Source organism: Taudactylus pleione, unplaced genomic scaffold, assembly GCF_031769625.1.
Source record: "Taudactylus pleione unplaced genomic scaffold, aTauple2 ptg000327l, whole genome shotgun sequence".
Lineage (NCBI taxonomy): Eukaryota > Metazoa > Chordata > Amphibia > Anura > Myobatrachidae > Taudactylus > Taudactylus pleione.
The window spans coordinates 4017842-4037970 of NW_028284728.1; the positions used below are offsets into that span (position 1 = coordinate 4017842).

The 20129-nt window shown below is 46.1% G+C and overlaps 1 protein-coding gene across 2 annotated transcripts in view; it reads right to left on the minus strand.

The window, feature by feature from the left end:
- Positions 1 to 20129, minus strand: part of TTC3 (tetratricopeptide repeat domain 3) — a 165029-nt gene that overhangs the window by 123956 nt on the left and 20944 nt on the right. For both annotated transcript variants that reach the window (XM_088443152.1, XM_088443151.1), the window contains exons 4-11: positions 10590 to 10722; positions 10030 to 10117; positions 9237 to 9290; positions 5701 to 5827; positions 4264 to 4349; positions 2583 to 2677; positions 2123 to 2185; positions 739 to 793 (exon numbers count right to left, since the gene is read on the minus strand). In XM_088443152.1, coding sequence (XP_088299278.1) covers positions 739 to 793; positions 2123 to 2185; positions 2583 to 2677; positions 4264 to 4349; positions 5701 to 5827; positions 9237 to 9290; positions 10030 to 10117; positions 10590 to 10722 — 701 coding nt within the window. The remainder of the gene's footprint in view (positions 1 to 738; positions 794 to 2122; positions 2186 to 2582; positions 2678 to 4263; positions 4350 to 5700; positions 5828 to 9236; positions 9291 to 10029; positions 10118 to 10589; positions 10723 to 20129) is intronic.

Here is a 20129-nt window from a genome sequence, read left to right on the forward strand (position 1 = left end):
GCGTCTTTAATGCACCCAGAAACTCAGCCAGGGTGTTTTACTTACACAGTACTTATAGTTATGGTTAACTATAACTACATTTAGCTACATAAGGAACAATATCCGCCATATATGCGTCCTAGGTCCTTTCCACATAATGTATACTTTAAACCAGAGTGTTTGCTTAAACTTGCTACACTGGTATATACAATAAACACTACCAACACCATTTTCTCCTCATAGTTAGGGACAGCCACTATGATAATTATGAATGCTATAACTGCACACATTGGACAGCTGACCAACTGAAGGGCTGCCCAGCGAGAGATTGTGTCAATGGAGCGTGGGAAAGTAATACCTATATATCAGTCCAGTGCACCACTTATCATTTATCAATGAGTTATCATACGCAACAAGTTTTAAAACTCGTTGCGTATGATGATGGTGCTCCAGCCAATCGACTTCCAACTGTCATCAACAGATGACAGTTGGGAGACGACTGGCTGGAACACCATCGTCATATGTAACGAGTTTTAAAATTTGTTGCGTATTATAAAACTTGTTGATAAATGAGCCCCAAAGTTGCTTGTTAAGGGGAAGAGGGGTTTGAGACCAGCTGTACAGGTGAATGGAAAATCAAGAAAAAAAAAAGAAAGACATTTATGTTTGGAGATGGATGAGACGCCACTTTAGGCATCAATTTACCCTAACACACAAATAATAATTGAAAATAATACCATAGCCACTGATGATACCTACCTTCGGCCAATTGTTTCGGAGTATAACGGCTTTCTTCCCGTCACTCAGTGCTTTCCTATAACACATCGAACAACGGTAATTATATAAATGTAATCATTGGATGACCCATCGACACAATCTTATGTCCTGCTGACCATTCCTTCCATTATGAGAGAGAAGAAACAGCCAACATTCTACTGGTAGAAGCATACGGACACTGGGGGGCAGATGTTCTAAGCCTTGGAGAGAGATAAAGCACCGACCAATCAGCTCCTAACTGCCATGTTACAAGCTATTTTTGAAAAATGACAGTTGGGAGCTGATTAGTTGATACTTTATCTCTCTCTACAAGGCTTAGTACATCTACCCCACAGGCGCTGGTAAAGGGAATGGGGGAAACACCTGCTAGTTGCAAAGTCAACTAGACACAGTTATTTAAGGTTTGCCAACCACAAGTAAAGTTTTAATGAAGGGGGGAGGGAGGAAGGAGGGCAACATTTGGTCCAGGAGGCAGGCAGGAGTAACTTGCCATAAAGTAAAACTTGTGCAACATGCAGTTATGCAACAATGTGCAAAGCCAACAGCTATATCTGTCTGGATTGTAATCAGAGCAAAGTTTACAGAGTTACTTATTACTTGAGCCTTTTTAGTCATAAATTCATATTGTAACAACGCTGCCACCTATGTTCTATACAGCGATTGCGGGGTGATAGTGAGGGGAGATATTTTCCTGTGCACCTCAGACTTCCTGTCAGTTAATTCAGCAAAGGGCCACAGTCAGCCGGCGTGTGGAGAAAATAAGCGCAGAATAGTACATTGTGCTCTGCAACAAATGCAAACAGTGGGCAGAATTCAATTGTTTCTACCCCCCTTCGCGCCCGACGGAGCTATTCAATTGTTGCTCCTGTCGGGCGCGCTCAGCTGCCAGCGCTCCATTTCAGCTCGCAGGCCCAGCGGGGTGCGGGCTGAAATGTGCTAAAAGTGACCTGTTTGGGCGCCCAAGCATCACTTATCGCGGTCGCACCCAGCACTTTGGTCGGGGCAAAAAAACGGCAGCAACTGATTAGCGGCCCGCCATCTCCTGTCACTTTAGACGGGAGATCCGGACCACGTAAACCGTTACATTCCGCCCAGAATGTGAAATATTTTATGTATGTGGGCCTTACACACACATCTGCCAGTGTGATTAGTAGCCAGTTTATATAAGACAACTAGCGCTCGTGCCCTGGTGGGACGGGCTTTGCCCACAATTTTAATTCTTTAATGAATATAGGAATCACCAGTTCAGCTTCAGATCCAACCGTAAAAGCAGCATAAAAACAATTGTACAATATTCACGACCTTCCCCCCAATGATCACAAACAGTCTCATCTCTGATAAGCGTTAGCTTTGAACATTTACTTACTCATATTTCCCGATGCGGATAAAGCAGAGAGCTCGGTTGCTGAATAGGAAATGGTTATCGGGGCTAGAAGGAGAGAAAACGCAGGGCAGTGTGACAAAATCGGAAACTCCTACAGAATGATTTCCTGCACAGTTCACCAAACGGGTTAGATTAGAGAAACAGAGTCATCTGGTGTCGGGTTACTAGTAACCGGTGACCAGGAAGAGACTGTACAGAGGATTCAGGGAGACAGGCGCTCGGCAAAGTGACTAAGCAGTGCCAACGCACACAGACTAGAAACACACACACACACACAAAAACAGACTGAACGGGAGTAGAAATTTTATTTTTCTACCATTTTTATTTTTTCCAATTCCTGCTTTGAAAAACTGTGACCACAGCAAAGGTTTCCAAAGTTTTGCCTGCGAGAATTTATTTATACAAGAAAAAAAAAAAATACCCCCCAGAGGAAGACAGTTACCTATATTGTACTGCTTTGGAATACTCATCAACTGCATAGCTGTACAGCTTACTATCAAATGAGACTTTGCCTCGAAGCTTACTTTCTTCGGCAATCTGGAATATAAAAAAATAATAGTTTAAGCTATAACTTTGGCAGAATACAATGCTCAAGGAGCATACACACGAACAATATTTTGAACGATTTAACTAGAACTACGTAGTTATCGTTCATTCGTTGAAAAAAATCGTTCAGTTTCTGAGTTATAACGATGAACGATTATCGTTCATGCGCGTTCCCGCTTGTAGTTCATGCTGACTGACCAACTGAACGATTTTCATTAAGGGAAGTTACAAAAATAGTTTGTAGTTCAAAAAAATCGTTCATTACACTTTAAAAAAATCTGACAGAAAATCGTTCATAAAATCGTTGGTAACAAAATTGTTGTGTGTGTATGCAGCTTCATAGATGAAAATGGGATACAGAGTCACGATGCCGGCGGACGGGATGGTAGACGTCGATATACCGGCGCCGGATTCCCAGGCGAGGATGAAGATGCGGACGCCTCTATCCCGAAGAGGATGAAGATACAGACGTCGGCATCCCGACCGCCGGCATCCCGAGGGTAAGTATTCGGCTCAGGTATAGCATTAGCCCAGGGGTGGGGGGGGGGGGGTTGATTAGGGATCTCCCAGGGTTGGTTAGGGTTAGGCACGGACCGGGGAGGGTTAATTAGACATCACTAGGGGGAGGTTAGGGTTAGGCACCACCCCAGGAGGGTAAGGTTTAGGGTGCGGGAAGGGGCAGTTATTGTTAGGCACCCACAGGGGGATTAGGATTAGGTACCACTGGGGGGGGAGATTAGGATTAGACACCACTGAGGGCAACTTAAATTTACCAGCCCTTGTCGGGATTTTGCAGATCGGGATGACAGTTGGTCTTCTGACCGTTGGCATCCCGTCCGCCGGCCATGCATACCCATTCCCATGAAAATCTATATATTTTGTCAAAGGTTTTTTATGGACTCTCTTAAATATGGTGGGGAGGATGCACAAAAAAAAAAAAAAAAGGGGGCACTGAATCTGGAGTACAGATATTAATATACATACATATTCGTTTTCCTCATGCACATTTCAAAGCCACGTCAGCTTATTTTGCTTAGTTCTCTAGAGAAAAATAAGTAGGCTGCCATTTTGTTTGTGAAATACACAGTAAGAATAGCAGATTGTACATGAAAAGGAGATGGATTTAGTGGAAGAAGTCATACTGTGGGTTCATTCACAATATTCATGAAAATGCAGCCTACCAGTGAGGAAAAGGATTGTGATAAATCCAATAGTCACCACATCTTAATACATTGCCTAATACCACCATCGTGGCAGAAGTCTACAGTGATGGTGGTAAGTGCCAGTAGTTGGGTTAAGGGTTTCTCTGGCGTGTACCCTAAACTGAATTTATTTCCCCAAACATCCATCTCATCGCAGGATAATAAAACAGACCCCTTACTGCTTATAAATGGACATGGTCATCATGGATACTGTTCCCTAACGTAACCCTAATAAACAGCTGACTGGCTCCAACGCTGCAGTACAACAATACAGCAACACAAAGAGGAGTAATAGACATTTTCATTTCTTCATTGGCCATTAGTTGAGGTAAATGCTAAATGAAAGTCTGGGGACACTTTGTAATATCTCCGTACCTCATCACACCTAGGACACGCAAGGAGTTTGACCTTATCAACTAATGTTCTGCACTCCGTTCCCATCCTGGTCAGAAAAAAAGCATCTATGGAGAGGGGGAAACAAAAAAGGAGAAGGCCTGAGTAAGTGCATGGCCAGACACACAGGGCCGAATTCTGAGTCAGGTGCCAGGGGAAATGCGGAGCATCTTGCACATTTTATCATACCGCGCATGCGCCCAAGAAAGGGACCGGCAGAAAAAGGAAGTAGCCTGCCGCTAGCTTAACGGAAGAGCAGCCACAAATACATCCAACTCAGAATCACACCTACAGAGATATGTGTACAGCAGGTGTGACCAAAGCATCAATCATGGTGTACACCTGGGAGCAGCCAATAAGAGTCTGGCAGATTCTTATGGCTGCTGCATCCAGGGCCGGTGCAATGTGCTTAGCCAGCGCTGCAGGGAGGAGCCACTGCCTACTCCATTTGCCAGGTGCCCGATGAGACTTTGTTACCAGCGGGCACCTGGCAGGTCCTTCCCTGCAGCAGCCGGGAGCTTACTCCTGAGCACCGCCTTCCGCAGTGGGTGAAAAGATAGACGTCATGACATCTCTCCCATAGTGCTGAGCGGGAGTAGCAGTAGGATGGCAAAAAGTATAGTGTTGTGCGTCTATGTGTAAGGGGCACTACTACTGGAGGGCATTGTGTATAAGGGGCACTACTACTGGAGGGCATTGTGTATAAGGGGCACTACTACTGTAGCAGCGCATAAGGGGCACTACTACTGTAGCAGCGCATAAGGGGCACTACTACTGGAGGGCATTGTGTATAAGGGGCACTACTACTGTGGGCATTGTGTATAAGGGGCACTACTACTGTGGCAGCGCATAAGGGGCACTACTACTGAAGGGCATTGTGTATAAGGGGCACTACTACTGTGGGCATTGTGTATAAGGGGCACTACTACTGTGGGCATTGTGTATAAGGGGCACTACTACTGTGGGCATTGTGTATAAGGGGCACTACTACTGTGGGCATTGTGTATAAGGGGCACTACTACTGTGGGCATTGTGTATAAGGGGCACTACTACTGTGGGCATTGTGAATAAGGGGCACTACTACTGTGGGCATTGTGAATAAGGGGGCACTACTGTGTGTCATAAAGTGAATAAGGGGCACTACTGTGTGTCATAACATGAATAAGGGCACTATGTGCAATGTAGTGCAAATAAGATTGTGTTACTGGGTGGTGTAATTTGAATTGGGGATACTATGTGTGAATTTGGCAGGAAAGACCTCACGCCCCTTCCTGCCCAGATCACGCCCCCTTTTTTCAGGCTTGGTAGATCACGAAAGGTTATTAGCTTTGTAAGCATATCACAGAGTCCAAAAGTCTGCCCACCCCTTGTGTACAGCATATACTATAAGCCCGACTGAAATCATGTTTCCTAACTTACACTCTGTAAAGAAAGTATGTAGAGCTTGATTACGTAGACTTTCCTGCGACTCCAGCTTTTTATAGACATTTTGGTCTCTAGTGGACTGTACCCAGTTCATGGCTTCTGGTATCACTTTATGTCTAGGCTGAAAGAAAACAGAAACAGGATTAACACAGCTATCAAGCAGTTCCAAAGTCCCACATCAGTCACACTGTCGATGTTGTGTCGCACTGACAGTTCCCAAATGTACGAGCGCGCCTATCACGTAACAGAATGAGGATTAAATCACTTTGCATTTTTCTGCCAATATGTGTATGGTGCAGTTGTAGCAACCACCAGTCATTCGGAACATGCAGGTCAGCTTTCTATACAGTGCCTTGCAAAAGTACCCACCCCCTTGGCTTTTTACCATTTTTGTTACATTACAACCTGTAATTTATTTTTTTGTATCTTAATTTTATGTGATGGATCTGCATCAAATAATCTAATTTGCTGAAGTGAAATGAGGGGAAAAAAAAAAAAAAATAAAAAAAAAAAAATATATATATATATATATATATATATATATATATATATATATATATATGAATCTTTATAAATAAGATTCTGAAAATTGGCATGTGCATATGTAATCACCCCCTTTGCTATGAAGCCCCTCAAGTTCTGGTGCAACCAATTACCTTCAGAAGTCACAATTAGTGAAATGAAGTCCACCTGGGTGAATCTAAGTGTCACATGATCTGTCAGTATAAACACACCTTTTCTGTAAGGCCCCAGAGGCTGCAACACCACTAAGCAAGAGGCATCATACCATGAGGACCAAGGAGCTCTCCAAACAAGTCAGGGACAACGTTGTTGAGAAGTACAATTCTCGGTTGGGTTATAAAAAACAAAAAAACAAGTCTTTGATGATCCCCCGAAGCACCATCAAATCCATCATCATCAAATGGAAAGAACATGGTACCACAACAAACCTGCCAAGAGAGGGCCGCCCACCAAAACTCACAGACCGGGCAAGGAGGGCATTAATCAGAGAGGCATCACAGAGACCAAAGGTAACCCTGAAGGAGCTGCAGAGTTCCACAGCAGAGACTGGTGTATCTGTGCATGTGACCACAATAAGCTGTACAATCCATAGAGCTGGGCTTTATTGAAGAGTGGCAAGAAAAAAGACATTACTTAGTGATAAAAATAAGAAGACACGATTTGAGTTTGCCAAAAGGAATATGGGCGACTCCCCAAATGTATGGAGGAAGCTGCTCTGGTCAGATGAGACTAAAATGTAACTTTTCAGCCACCAAGAAAAATACTATGTCTGGTGCAAACCCAACACATCCCATCACCTCAAGATCATTATCCCCACAGTGAAACATGGTGGTGGCAGCATCATGCTTTGGGGATGTTTTTCAGCAGCAGGGACTGGGAAACTGATTTGAGTCGAGGGAAAGATGGATGGTGCGAAATATAGGGATATTCTTGAGCAAAACCTGTTTCAGTCTGCCTGTGATTTGAGACTGTGACGGAGGTTCACCTTCCAACAGGACAATGACCCGAAGCATACTGCTAAAGCAACACTTGACTGGTTTAAGGGGAAACATTTAAATGTGTTGGAATGGCCTAGTCAAAGCCTAGATCTCAATCCAATTGGGAATCTGTGGTCAGACTTGAAGATTTCTGTTCACAAGCGGAAACCATCCAACATGAAGAAGCTGGAGCAGTTTTGCCTTGAGGAATGGGCAAAAATCCCAGGGGCAAGATGTGGCAAGCTCATAGAGACTTATCCAAAGCGACTTGCAGCTGTAATTGCCGCAAAAGGTGGCTTGACAAAAGTGCTGACTGTATGGGGGGTGAATAGTTATGCACGCTGAAGTTTTCTGTTATGTTGCCCTAAATGTTGTTTGATTCACAATATAAAAAAAAAAAAAAACCACAACGTCACACTTGTAGGCATGACCTGTGAATGAAATGATGCACACCTTCATACAATCCATTTTAATTCCAGGTTTTGAGGCAACAAAACATGAAAAATGCAAAGGGGGGTGAATACTGTTGCAAGGCGCTGTATATTTTAATATATTAAATTCTGTCAAAGGCAGTGCAGAATTTCTGCAATGAGAAAAAAATATATATCTAGACATGGTCTTGTCTACGTAATCTCATCTTTAATTCCACCGTATTTTCAATAATTTAAAAATAAAAAAACAAAAATTGATTTATAAGTACTTTTGTGTGTGTTTAGTTGACAAATTACAGTAGAGAGTATAACACAGAATTATAACATAAGAATGATAAAATAAAAGCCATAAAATTAGGGATGCGGCTATGCATAAAATCTCATGCCACCGCCTGCCTGAGCATTCCATTGACAGATCACATCTGTATCACATCTATGCCCCAAATTTGAACTATGTTGTGGCTGGGTACTTGTTAATTCTCTCAAGCACTCTAAAAATATATACTCCGCCAACCTTTAATTTTGCTTAGCTAACTTCTAAAAATGTGTAGCATATAGACATGCTATAAAAAAAAAGAAAACAAGACTCCTACCAATAACAAGTATAATGTGCAAATACTCCCAGCGCCACAAATGTGTTAAACACGCTGTAGTGCCCCCAGTTCTCGTTATGCCACATAGAAACCCCAGTTAGCATATATCACAGTGCCCCCCCACGCTGGTGATGTAGCTATATGGAAGGTATGCAATCGGGAAGCCGACTGCCTAAATACTGGCAGCCGGCTTCCCGACTGTCATATCCCGGCAAGGGTGAAATGCCGGGCGTCTAGATGTAGACGCCCGGCATTTCCCTGACGCCGGGAGACCGGCGCCCGGCAACCCGATCGTAGTGATGCCGGGTGCCGTGAGCGGACAGCCTCGGGGGGGGGGGGGGGGGGGGGGGAGGGATTAGGTTTAGGGCTCCCGGGGGGTGGGGGACGACTTAGGGTTAGGCACCCCCCCCCCCCGGGAGGGTTAGGGTTAGGCTAGGGGGAGGGTTAGGCACCCCCAGGGGGGACTTAGGATTAGGCACCAACCCGGGGGACTTAGGTTTAGGCAGCGGGGAAGGGGGTGGTTAGGGTTAGGCACTTGGGGGGGAAGTTAGGGTTAGGCACCCCTAAGGAGGGTTAGGGTTAGTTAGTAGATACTTACCTATCCATGAACAGGATTTCCAGCGCTGTCGGGCTTCCGCTGCTCGGAACTCTGCTGATGTCGGGCTGCCGGGAATCGAACCGCCAATTCCATATGGGAACACCTAGGCTCCCTCCCCAGCAGCCCTATTGTTAAACCAGCACTGCTCTTGGGGTGTGGGTTATGGCTGACATGGTTTATTAACCCCGTGGTCCCCACCTATGTTACTGTTCATTCATTGCTACCGTACAGGGGGAAAACAAAAATAAAATCGATGACTCTGCAGCGTTTGCGATAAAACACTGAATTATAAAAGCGGCTATTTGTGGAGATACAGGTTTATACAAGCCAGACATCATCATATCATAAATACATTGATAAGCATATAAAAAGGAAAAATAATGGTCTTCAGCATGAAAATATTACTTACTCTATCCATTTTATGTCCTATTCTTAATATTCCCTCAATAAAACGACGTTGGTTCTAAAAGAACAACACAGTGTTAAGGATTGTAGCAGAACAGGTTTTTCAACAAGATTTAAAAAGGAACCGAACCTCATAAATGTTCTCCGCTTACTCTAGCACCGAGGAATGCAGCGAATGTATGGGGAGTAACAGGCATGAAGATAGTCAACAGTATAAAATTAACCGCAAGGCGGATCCCGACCGCGCAACAGTACGTCACAAATGGCCAAGAGAATCTTGATTAGGCAAGACGGTTAACCCTTAATGATGAAAATCTATTAACACTGAAGGGAACGTGAGAGGATGGGGGGGGGGGGGGGTCTTTATTATGGGGCCTGTATAGGAAAACAATCATGAAACCACACACCCAATACCCTAAGGGCCCAGCCTGCACTACGCCCGGACGGACTATCCTGTCTCATGGGTGTGGCAGCCTCCATTTAAAAAAGAAAAAAAGTATTATTTTTGCATAAATGTGCAGTACACTAAATAATAAAAAGCCAACGACGACATTACTTTTATATATTTTTATTGTAACAACAGAGGGACAATTTTTTTTTTTTTTTTCCAATCTTTTTTGAATTTCAAACCAAATAATGAAGGCATTTGCTTAAAGGCTCACACATGTGGAAGAATAGAAATGTCATAGAAAATATATTATAGAATATGGAAGGGATTACATGGAAGTAGAAGACGCATAGCATAGAGGAAATGCTAGAAATACACTAAGGCAGCCAAATGTTGCCGGGCAACTTACCGCTACTTTCTGAGCCAGGTCGGCAAGATCCTCTAATAGCTCAATGAAGTTTAACTCCTCAATGCTCATATCGAAGCTCTGCCCGGACCTAGAACATACAAATCACATCAACATTTCTATTCGCGCAGGTCTTTTTCCTTTTTTTTTTTTATGAGTGTTAAAAAACCATGACCACTTACTATGCCCTCATCACACTGCCAGCTTTCTCACGTTTACTGAAGCATACGTAAGCCTAATGGCCGTTACATTCCATGGGATAAGCATTCTCTTAAAGGAGGGCATCACAAGCCACATAAAAATGATAAGCTCCCCAGGCTGCATTTAAAAGGAGTTTACGATCCACCTAATGAAGGCAGCCATTTTGTGGGTGGGGCCAAAGATCGTGAGTGCGCTGTCTATTAATAACCTGTGAACTAGTTCACCCCACACAATGCCCACTTCAGCTGTCTGCAGGCAACAGGACTATTTGAAATCTATGAATTATAGACACATACGTCACACACTCAACAACTCGTCTGATAATTCTAGGAGCTGCAGCAGATGGAAGCGGGGCAACTCACCAAGGCTGCTCACATTTTCTCACATGGCCACCTTTATCCATCAGGACCTTCCACAGCACGTAGGTTTTCATTAAGTTGCAGTTCAGTCTCCTTTCTTCATTGGAATGAGAAAGCCAGAAGCCAACTGGGTCGACTGTGTGACAAAGGAAAACAAACACAGTTTAGGTCTTGGAATTAATTGTCCCAAAACATAGCTTAAGAAGAGTCAAATGAAACAAACAAGGACATGTTAATAGTTTTGCCGACAGGGAGTATTACAGCCAATCAGGAGCCAAGATCAGGCTACAGGGGAAATGTAGAAAACCTTGGAGGGGGATAAAGTACAGAAGTTGCCCATAGCAACCAAGTAGCTTCTAAACTAAAGCTGGGCACACAACGGCCTACATATGGCATGAGCACGTCAGCGGGTGTGTACCCCAATATTTCATAACGACGTTCACAGACATAGATCGCACCTGCTCTGCAGCACTTCAGATGGACGAAATATCTGCCGATCGCCTGTACACAAGCTGTAAGGACCGCCGGTGACCGACAGCTCAACTGGGTCGCAAATCAAATGCCCGCCCAGTTGTGATGTCAGGGAACCCACACTGAGCGGCCGATCGGCAAGTCTGTATAGCCGTGTGTACCCAGCTTAACAATGCAGTGAAATAAAAAGACTGTGTATAAAGAACATGTTCAGTTACAAAAAGGAGGGGGATTAAATATTTTGCTATTGTCCCGTGCGCACCCCATCCCCACAACCTCACATGCGGCTTAAGGCATGTGCCCACACGTGCCAGGATTAAACAGTTTCCCTACCAATAATCCATCTCCGGCAGGCCCATGATTTTGCAGAGGGGAGTGGTGCCTCCACCATAACCCATATCCCCCTGTAACAATCCTAGGCCCCGATGGTCACTGCTAATGCACATAAACATAAGCAGTAAAATGTATTTGGGGATGGTCTCAGATTGCACTAACGCTGTGTCCTAATGATGTTTAATGCAAAAATAAGCATCTAATGGGGAGCTACAGAGGGGAGGCAGAATAGTAGGAACATTTTCATGTTCAGCTTGTATTGCAATATACACAACTGTACTGGGTGCGGATGCCGCTGTATCTGAATGGTGCTGTGTGTGTCAGAAAGTAACCCGGTTACGTTGTGCGCCTTCAGTGGTGCTTGCTCCAGAACGATATTGGGGTGGGTATATGTGGCGCTGCTGCTGGTATAACAAATACTGGAATCACTGCCAATTGAATCAACAGTAAAGAGCAATTCCCTGTATAGGAAGAACCCAGATTAATGGAGCACAGAAATTGAAGGGCGCCCTCCAAAACACAGTGGTGGCTGGCATCTATCCTAGGGGTCCGCCACACCTAAAAGCCTCAAGGGTAAATAGATAAATGGTAGCGCCAATGGCCTTTCCCGGACCAAAGAGATACACCAAATACAAATATAATATAACAATATATTTAATAGCAATAAAAAGTACAAATGCTTTAAAAGAAACTATTATCTCATTTGTTAAAAGGACTATAATCATCCTGTACTGTGGGCCTGATTCAGCAAGCAACGCAAAGGAGAGAACGCACGCACTTGGCCGATGTTTTTGTACTGCGCATGCATCACACTGCGCATGCGCGAACTAACCAGTGCGATTGGGTAAGCATAAGCAAGACTACATGCAGCGTGTACGCAGATGCCTTCCGACATTGCTTGGCAGGAAGTGACGTTTGTGGATGGTGACGGGTCGGGTGTTGGACGAACGCAGGTGTGCCTGTGGGTTGGGAAGCAGTTTTAGGGGTGTCCATAATTAAGCCAGTTCGGCGACGGACGCAGTGATGAGACTCCGTGCACAGGAAGTTGCCAAGATCCTGCGCGAGATCTGGTCAACCACTAATATGCAAATGTGGTCGATGGTTCTCGATGTTACTGATGTTTACGCTATCTTGCGTACTGATCAGGCTTTGAGTAAAGGGAGATGGGCGGCTTAGTTTGGGGCTGGGCGTCTGCATCTTGTGCTGCTGTCTCCGTGCGTATGCATTGATTAGCATATTCTCGCAGCGGACGGGTGCGTGCATTCTCTCCTTTGCGTTCCTTGCTGAATCAGGCCCTGTTATCATATAAGGTGCAATACCATCATTATCTCAGAGAGAAAGAAACGCGTTATGGGTGTCCCTGGATTTAGGGCCTGATTCAGCAAGGAATGAGCAAACGCTCGCAGCGGAATAAGCAGACACCCAGCACTACATAATACCACCCACTTCCCTTTACTTGCGTCCTCTATACCTGGCAAGACAGTGGCAACATCGGTAACATCAAGAACCATCGGATCCATACGCACAATAGTGGTTGACCTGACCCTCCCGCAGACATAGCGAGACTTCCTGTGTGCAACTAGACCTCAGGCTGCGTCCGCTTCCGCAAGGGCTTAATTATGCACGCCTGCGTTTGCCCGACCACTCCCCCGTCACCACCCACAAACGGCACTTCCTGTCAATCACTCGTCCCTGTGGCTGCGGACTCCCAGCGTACGCATACTACATCGCACTGGCCGGTTTGCGCACACGCACTGCGATGCATACGCAGAGAAAAAAAACATTGACAGATTGCGTGCGTCTGCATCCGTGCGTTCCTTGCTGAATCAGGCCTTTAGTCTGCACTTCTGTTGCTATTAGGGAGCTATACAAATCATGTGGAATATTGCCGTAACCATCTTCCCGACATCTATACCGGCATTTATACCAGCTATTGGACTCAGTCTTGTGCCTGCCTGCCTGCCCCGTGGTTACTATCCATGGATATTATTCAGAGTCCGGGACTGTAAGCCGGCACATACTGCTGGCCGTACCCATTAGGTGAGTGGACAAACTTGTGAGCGGCAACCCTTACTTAGTGAGCTGGTAACCGGCTAACTCCAAAGGCACAGCAGCCTGCCGACCGCAGGAACAACAACTGGACCCGGCGTCCATCGCCGATTAGCTGTACCAGCGGTTCTCCTGTCGGCCAGAGTGCAGAGGCGATGTGAGAATAGTCGAGATCCGTGCTGCGTTGGGATGCGCGTGTGTGAGCGCGAGGGGGGGGGGGGTGACTCCGGTCACAGTGCCAATAAGGGTAGTCGGGGTGGCCGTGTTCTTGGTGGGAGGTGGAGGTGGTAGCTCAGGTGTGGTTTGTCTCCAACGCGTTTCGGCTCGTGGCCTTCTTCAGGTAAGTTATATGCATGCTCAACCGTGCGGGACACCGCCACAGCAACTCATACAGACATATTGACTTCCACCACCCATTTGACTGCTCACAAGACTGTAGACCAGGGGTCTTCAAACTTGGCCCTCCAGCTGCTGTGGAACTACACATCCCAGCATGCACTGCCACCTTTTTGATATAACAGCATGCTAAAACTATGTGCAGTGCATGCTGGGATGTGTAGTTTCACAGCATCTGGAGGGCCAAGTTTGAAGACCCCTGCTGTAGACCATAGGTCCAGCATAAAAGACGTGCCGGTCAAGAACCGCGCGGTAAGGAGCCCCATGAAAGGGTCCACCCACCTTCCCTCCCGAGCTAGAGAGCAAGGAACATAATAGAGACAACCGGAGCCTCTCAATCACATAATTGTGGAGTATACAGCTGATGTATATTTGTACTTGTGGAAGACGTTTTACGAATTGGTTTTTCAGTTTTTTATTTTAGTTTCATTAATTTTTTTCTGCATGCGGAATTAGGCGATCGTGGCCATTTATAATTTATTGTTTGTATCACTGAATTATAATTTTTTGAGAATTTAGCTTTTTAATGATGGTTATGCATATTATAGGATATCAGTACAGGATGATTATAGTCCTTTTACCAAATGAAAAAAATTGTGTTTTTAAAACCATTGGTTCTTTTTATTGCAATTAAATAGTTATATTATATATGTATTTGGTGTACCTCTTTGGTACGGGAAAGGCTATTGGCGCCACCATTTATCTATTTACCCAGATTACTGGCCCTATAACAGTCTGTAACAGGCAGGCCAGGTCCCTTTCTGCAGCAGCATCAGGGAGCGTCATAGTACATGTAGGTAAGGGGACGGTGCAAAGCATTGCTTTCAGTCAAAGGCACAGTACTGTAATAGACAGTTTGCAGAGGAAACGTGCAATCAGCATTCTAAACTGAAAGGGTTAAATTAGATGTTTTACTGGCTGAGAAAGAACCTTGGAGAGAAAAAAGGTTCTTGAATGAAAGATCAGGATATCTGGGAATGCTACATGACCTTAGATCGGGCCCGTGTGTCTGTACAGCCATGTACCAGGGTCTCCAGTTCTGATATCCCAGAGTGTACAGATAACAATGTAATGCCCTCAGATTTAGCTCACAGTAACACATGATGCTGTATGTGAACTCTAGAGTTAATCCAAGTCACTTTTTATATCTATATTCTCCATATTAATCTATAAAAGGTATTTGCTTCAATTAGAGTCCTATCCTAGAAGCACCCCCCGCTCCATTTCCTCTCCTTCTCCCTGTATAGTCTTCCCTTCCACTCAGAGCAGCTCTTAAATTCTGCCCAAAAAATTGCTTTGTACCCCTTATAGACATACAGTAAACCCCAGCTTTAACCCGGCTCGGAACCCTAAACACTGAACACTGGTTGTGGCCAGGATTCCAGTTCTTACCCACTTTCACACCTGGGTGACCATCTCTGGTTATTCCAGAGTAGTCATCCTTCACACCGGACCCGGGTCTTCCGTCTAACAGTGGACGCCTGGAGACAATGTCATCTCCAAAAGCTACTGTGCCCACCAATCAGGTCCTTTTAGTCATGACCTGGGTCATCAAGACCCGGGTTATGCCTTTCAGACATAAACCAGGGCACTGACCCAGGTTGCAAATCCCGGAAATAACCCTGGTCGATTGCAGGGCGGCAGACCCGGGACTCCAACCTGGGTAGTTTCTGTGCAGAAGCAGCCAAGACCCAAGTCGATGCGTGTGCACAGGGAAAAACCAGGGGTTTTGGCCTATGTCTGAAAGGGGCATTATTTCCACCACCAGACAGCAGGGAACAACAACATTATCATTCTCTAAAGGACCATGCGATTTGTCCGCTGATGCTTGTTATGTGAAATCCTAATCTAAAGCTCACAGGCACATAATACATACACAGTACAGCATGAGAAAGCCTTACCTGTACCTGTGCTATAGCCATGCACAGCTCTGCTCCGTTCCCATTATTGGTCCCTGGGCATTTCCTCCTTCCCTGAATTAATCTACCTGAATTTTCCTCTGTACAATGCTGCATCCGTCCCCGCCAGATTATCAACTATGCACTTTATCCTTCCCTGCACTAATCCAGCACATAGAAATATCCAAGCCTCCATCAATCAAGCATGGTCACCGGTAAAACCGTGGCGCTGGGCTCGCCAGTTTCTAGAGACCAATGCTTGTAGATGCGGTAATAGCTGCACCGATAAGTGTTATGTGCAGCGTGTTCCAAATTGGGAGGCTGTAATAAGTGACACATGCTACACAAGTGACATGCAACAGACTTATGGTGCATACACACGGTCAGATTTTGTAGGACGGTATAAGCGATATCGTTTATTGTTAGATCGTTTATATTGTCCACTTTTTAGCCCCTTCCAACCCCCAAACGATGCGCGGGCACGGAGGGTCGATAACCACCATCGCCCATGCATGCAGTCCAACCTGGTCGATATCGACCAGGTTACTATAGGAACCTGCAATCTCGTTTAGGGGTTGGTGCTGTGCTGGGTGTTCGATACTGATCATCCAGCACGATCATACAGCGATATCTTTATCGTTGTCTGGTCTGACTGTGTGTATGCACCATTATATTAGCAGTGACCCACAGAACTACCCACATTGCTGCACAGTAACACAAATAAAGCCACACCAGAGTGCAGCAGTGTAACCCAGTATTAATGAGGTGAGATGCATGGTTATTTATATGCATAATGTGACTTTCTATAAGTTAATGCATTACATTTGGCAATACCTATACGTATGGTAATATGAGCATTTAGGCTCATTACGGATCGCTATTGCGATCGCAGCTGCGATTACGCACGCAGACCCACTGCAAAAACATGCAAATTTTTGCAATCACAATGCCATTGCAGCCCAAGGACGCCCTCTTCCCTTTACTCACATCCGTAATACATGGCAAGTCTGCGAAACCATCGGTAGAGTACCATCGGAGCCTCACACACAACTACAACAGATCGGAGGGCCTGATTCAGACCCGCTCGCGAGCGCAAGCGGATCGATGTTGGCCCATTGCGCATGCGCACGACGGAGGGGGCTCAGTCGTGCACATGCGCGAGACCCGGATAGCGACGAGCAAGCCGTCGCTCCGGGTCTCGATACAAAGGGGGCGTGCTGTCCCATGGGAACGCCTACCGTCAGGGGCCGGTCCCACTGACATCACAAGTGATGTCAGTGGGAGTGCTCTCGGCTCTGAGAGCTAAAAGCACTCCAGGGCTTGCGGCAACAAGACCCTACCACAAGAGTCTCGTCGCAAGCCCACAGCTATACGAGCGGCCTGGAGGCCACTCTAAAAATTAAGAGGGACGGCCCCGATTAAGAGCGAGCGCTCTGTCAGAGCGTCCGGCTCTGAATCAGGGCCAGACTTTGCTAACCTCATCGCACACAGTGAGTACACGAGCTGCGTATGCCATCGCAGTGGCTAATTTATGCACGCCCCTATAACAGCGTTCAAATGTTTTGCCGACCCCCCCGTCATCACCCCCAAACGGTCACCGGCTGGACCAATCTGCAATATGTAGCACCTATCCTTGTGTATCAACACCTATTTCCCTATAGATTGTAAGCTTGCGAGCAGGGCCCTCTTACCCTTATGTAGGTCTTGTATGTATGTCTTGTATGTAGGTCTTTTACGACCCAGTAAAACGTTAACATTGATTCAAACTGTAAAGTGCAACGGAATTTGCTGCGCTATACAGGAAACTGAGTGAGTGTGTGTGTGTGTGTGTGTGTGTGTGTGTGTGTATTATCAGTTGCTACTTGTGTGAAACATTGTATCTGAAAAAATTAAATGACAAATGTGAGAAAAAAGGGCAGGGTCACGGCCAGCACAGCTTTCAAATCCTAGGACTAGTTTGTGTCAGGACTATTTGTTTATCTACACAGCCTGACCCCTGAAGGAGAGGTTTGTGTCTCAGATCTCCTTATCTCTCCTCTCTTAGAGCACAGAGAGCTGTGTAGCCCTCACAGCATGAGGTCCTGTGTATTGGATCCTTCCTTTCTTACAGCCTCCACACAAGAGACAAATACAAAAGGTGACAAATCTTCTGAAGCCAAATGAAGATACAGATCACAGGTTCTGGGCACAGAGAACAGTTCTATACCTTTGCAGATCTGTGAAGCCCAAATATTGCCTGGCATATGGATAATCTAGTCATATATCACTACGCCAGAAGGGATACTGTAACTTCTCTGTATATAAGCCTGCTAGCTTGACTAGGTGACCCTGTATTGGAAGACCCAGAGGTCCCCTATTGATCTTAGGCCTTGCTAGTTTGACAGGTAAAACCTGTTTGTTTGAGGGGGAACAAAGGAGTTGGGTATCCATAAAAAGAAATGGTGTCCAATAATCAATGTCCATTCCTTGGGGAGCATCTACGCACTGGTGACACCATACCTCTTTATTGTGAATTCCCACTCAGCAGAAGTTCCTAAGGCCCCCGTCCTGGATTTCTGCGTTACTCCTTCTATTCTATTTCTGAAACTATTCTGCATGAATAAACATGTATGTAATTTATTAATCACTAGCAACCCACCCTGGCTTCACATGGGAGCAATTCCATCTCGCCACAGCCCCCTGCATCTCATAACAACCTATGCCATGTCACCACTGTCCCCTGCATCTCAGCACAGCCCCTAGCATCTCATAACAACCTATGCCATGTCACTACAGTCCCCTGCATCTCAGCACAGCCCCCTGCATCTCATAACAACCTATGCCATGTCACCACTGTCCCCTGCATCTCACCACAGCCCCTAGCATCTCATAACAACCTATGCCATGTCACTACAGTCCCCTGCATCTCACCACAGCCCCCTGCATCTCATAACAACCTATGCCATGTCACCACTGTCCCCTGCATCTCACCACAGCCCCCTGCATCTCATAACAACCTATGCCATGTCACTACAGTCCCCTGCATCTCAGCACAGCCCCCCTGCATCTCATAACAACCTATGCCATGTCACCACTGTCCCCTGCATCTCACCACAGCCCCTAGCATCTCATAACAACCTATGCCATGTCACCACTGTCCCCTGCATCTCACCACAGCCCCTAGCATCTCATAACAACCTATGCCATGTCACCACTGTCCCCTGCATCTCAGCACAGCCCCCTGCATCTCATAACAACCTATGCCATGTCACCACTGTCCCCTGCATCTCACCACAGCCCCCTGCATCTCATAACAACCTATGCCATGTCACTACAGTCCCCTGCATCTCAGCACAGCCCCCTGCATCTCATAACAACCTATGCCATGTCACCACTGTCCCCTGCATCTCACCACAGCCCCTAGCATCTCATAACAACCTATGCCATGTCACCACTGTCCCCTGCATCTCAGCACAGCCCCCTGCATCTCATAACAACCTATGCCATGTCACCACTGTCCCCTGCATCTCAGCACAGCCCCTAGCATCTCATAACAACCTATGCCATGTCACTGCAGTCCCCTGCATCTCACCACAGACCCCTGCATTTTACCACAGCCCCTTACATCTAATCACAGGCCCCTGCTTCTCACCACAGCCCCCTGAATCACACCACAGACCTCAGCAGCTCACCATAACCCCCTGTGTCTCACCACAACCCACACTGTTACTGCCCTGCAGCTGGCTGGGGGCCAGCCACTGGGATGTGCTGGGAAGGACAGGGGAATCATGAACCAGAGATTTGTATTGCAGCCAACGTAACCATTATCAGCAGCATGTACCCGGGGAACCTGTGCAAATTTCCGCAACCTCCATGCACAGGTGCCGAACATTGCGATGAGCAATGTCCTCTTTGCCCAATGTACCCTGTATTTCCTGGGCATCCTAGACGTGGTGCCCCAATCAGAGAACAGCGCCGATATCCATGTGAGGTGCCTCTGTTCACTGAAAGCATGAGACTGAGCAGGATCATGCTGGAGAGGGAGCACTTCATGGTGGAGGATCGTAGCCGTAAGTCCGCCTGCAGGTTCAGCGTAGGGATGGCCATCAGAGTCTGATGGTTACTAACCATCAATGTTTTTGTTCTGATGGTAGTGTTTTTACCATTTCATTTTGGCAATCTGGGGTTTGCCACCATCGAATAGAAATCATTTGATTCCGATAGTTGTTTGTTTTTATTAAATTCCTTATAGGTATGGCCACCCTGGCTCCTTCCTGGCAACTGTATCTGCATCAGGGCATCTTCATGGGTTCATTGGAGGCTCTCTCTCACTGTCTGCCTCAAACGTGACCCTGCTCAGTCCCTGACTCCCTCCTCTCTAGGCTGCTGCTAAACAGGGCACATTTCTATCTCTGAT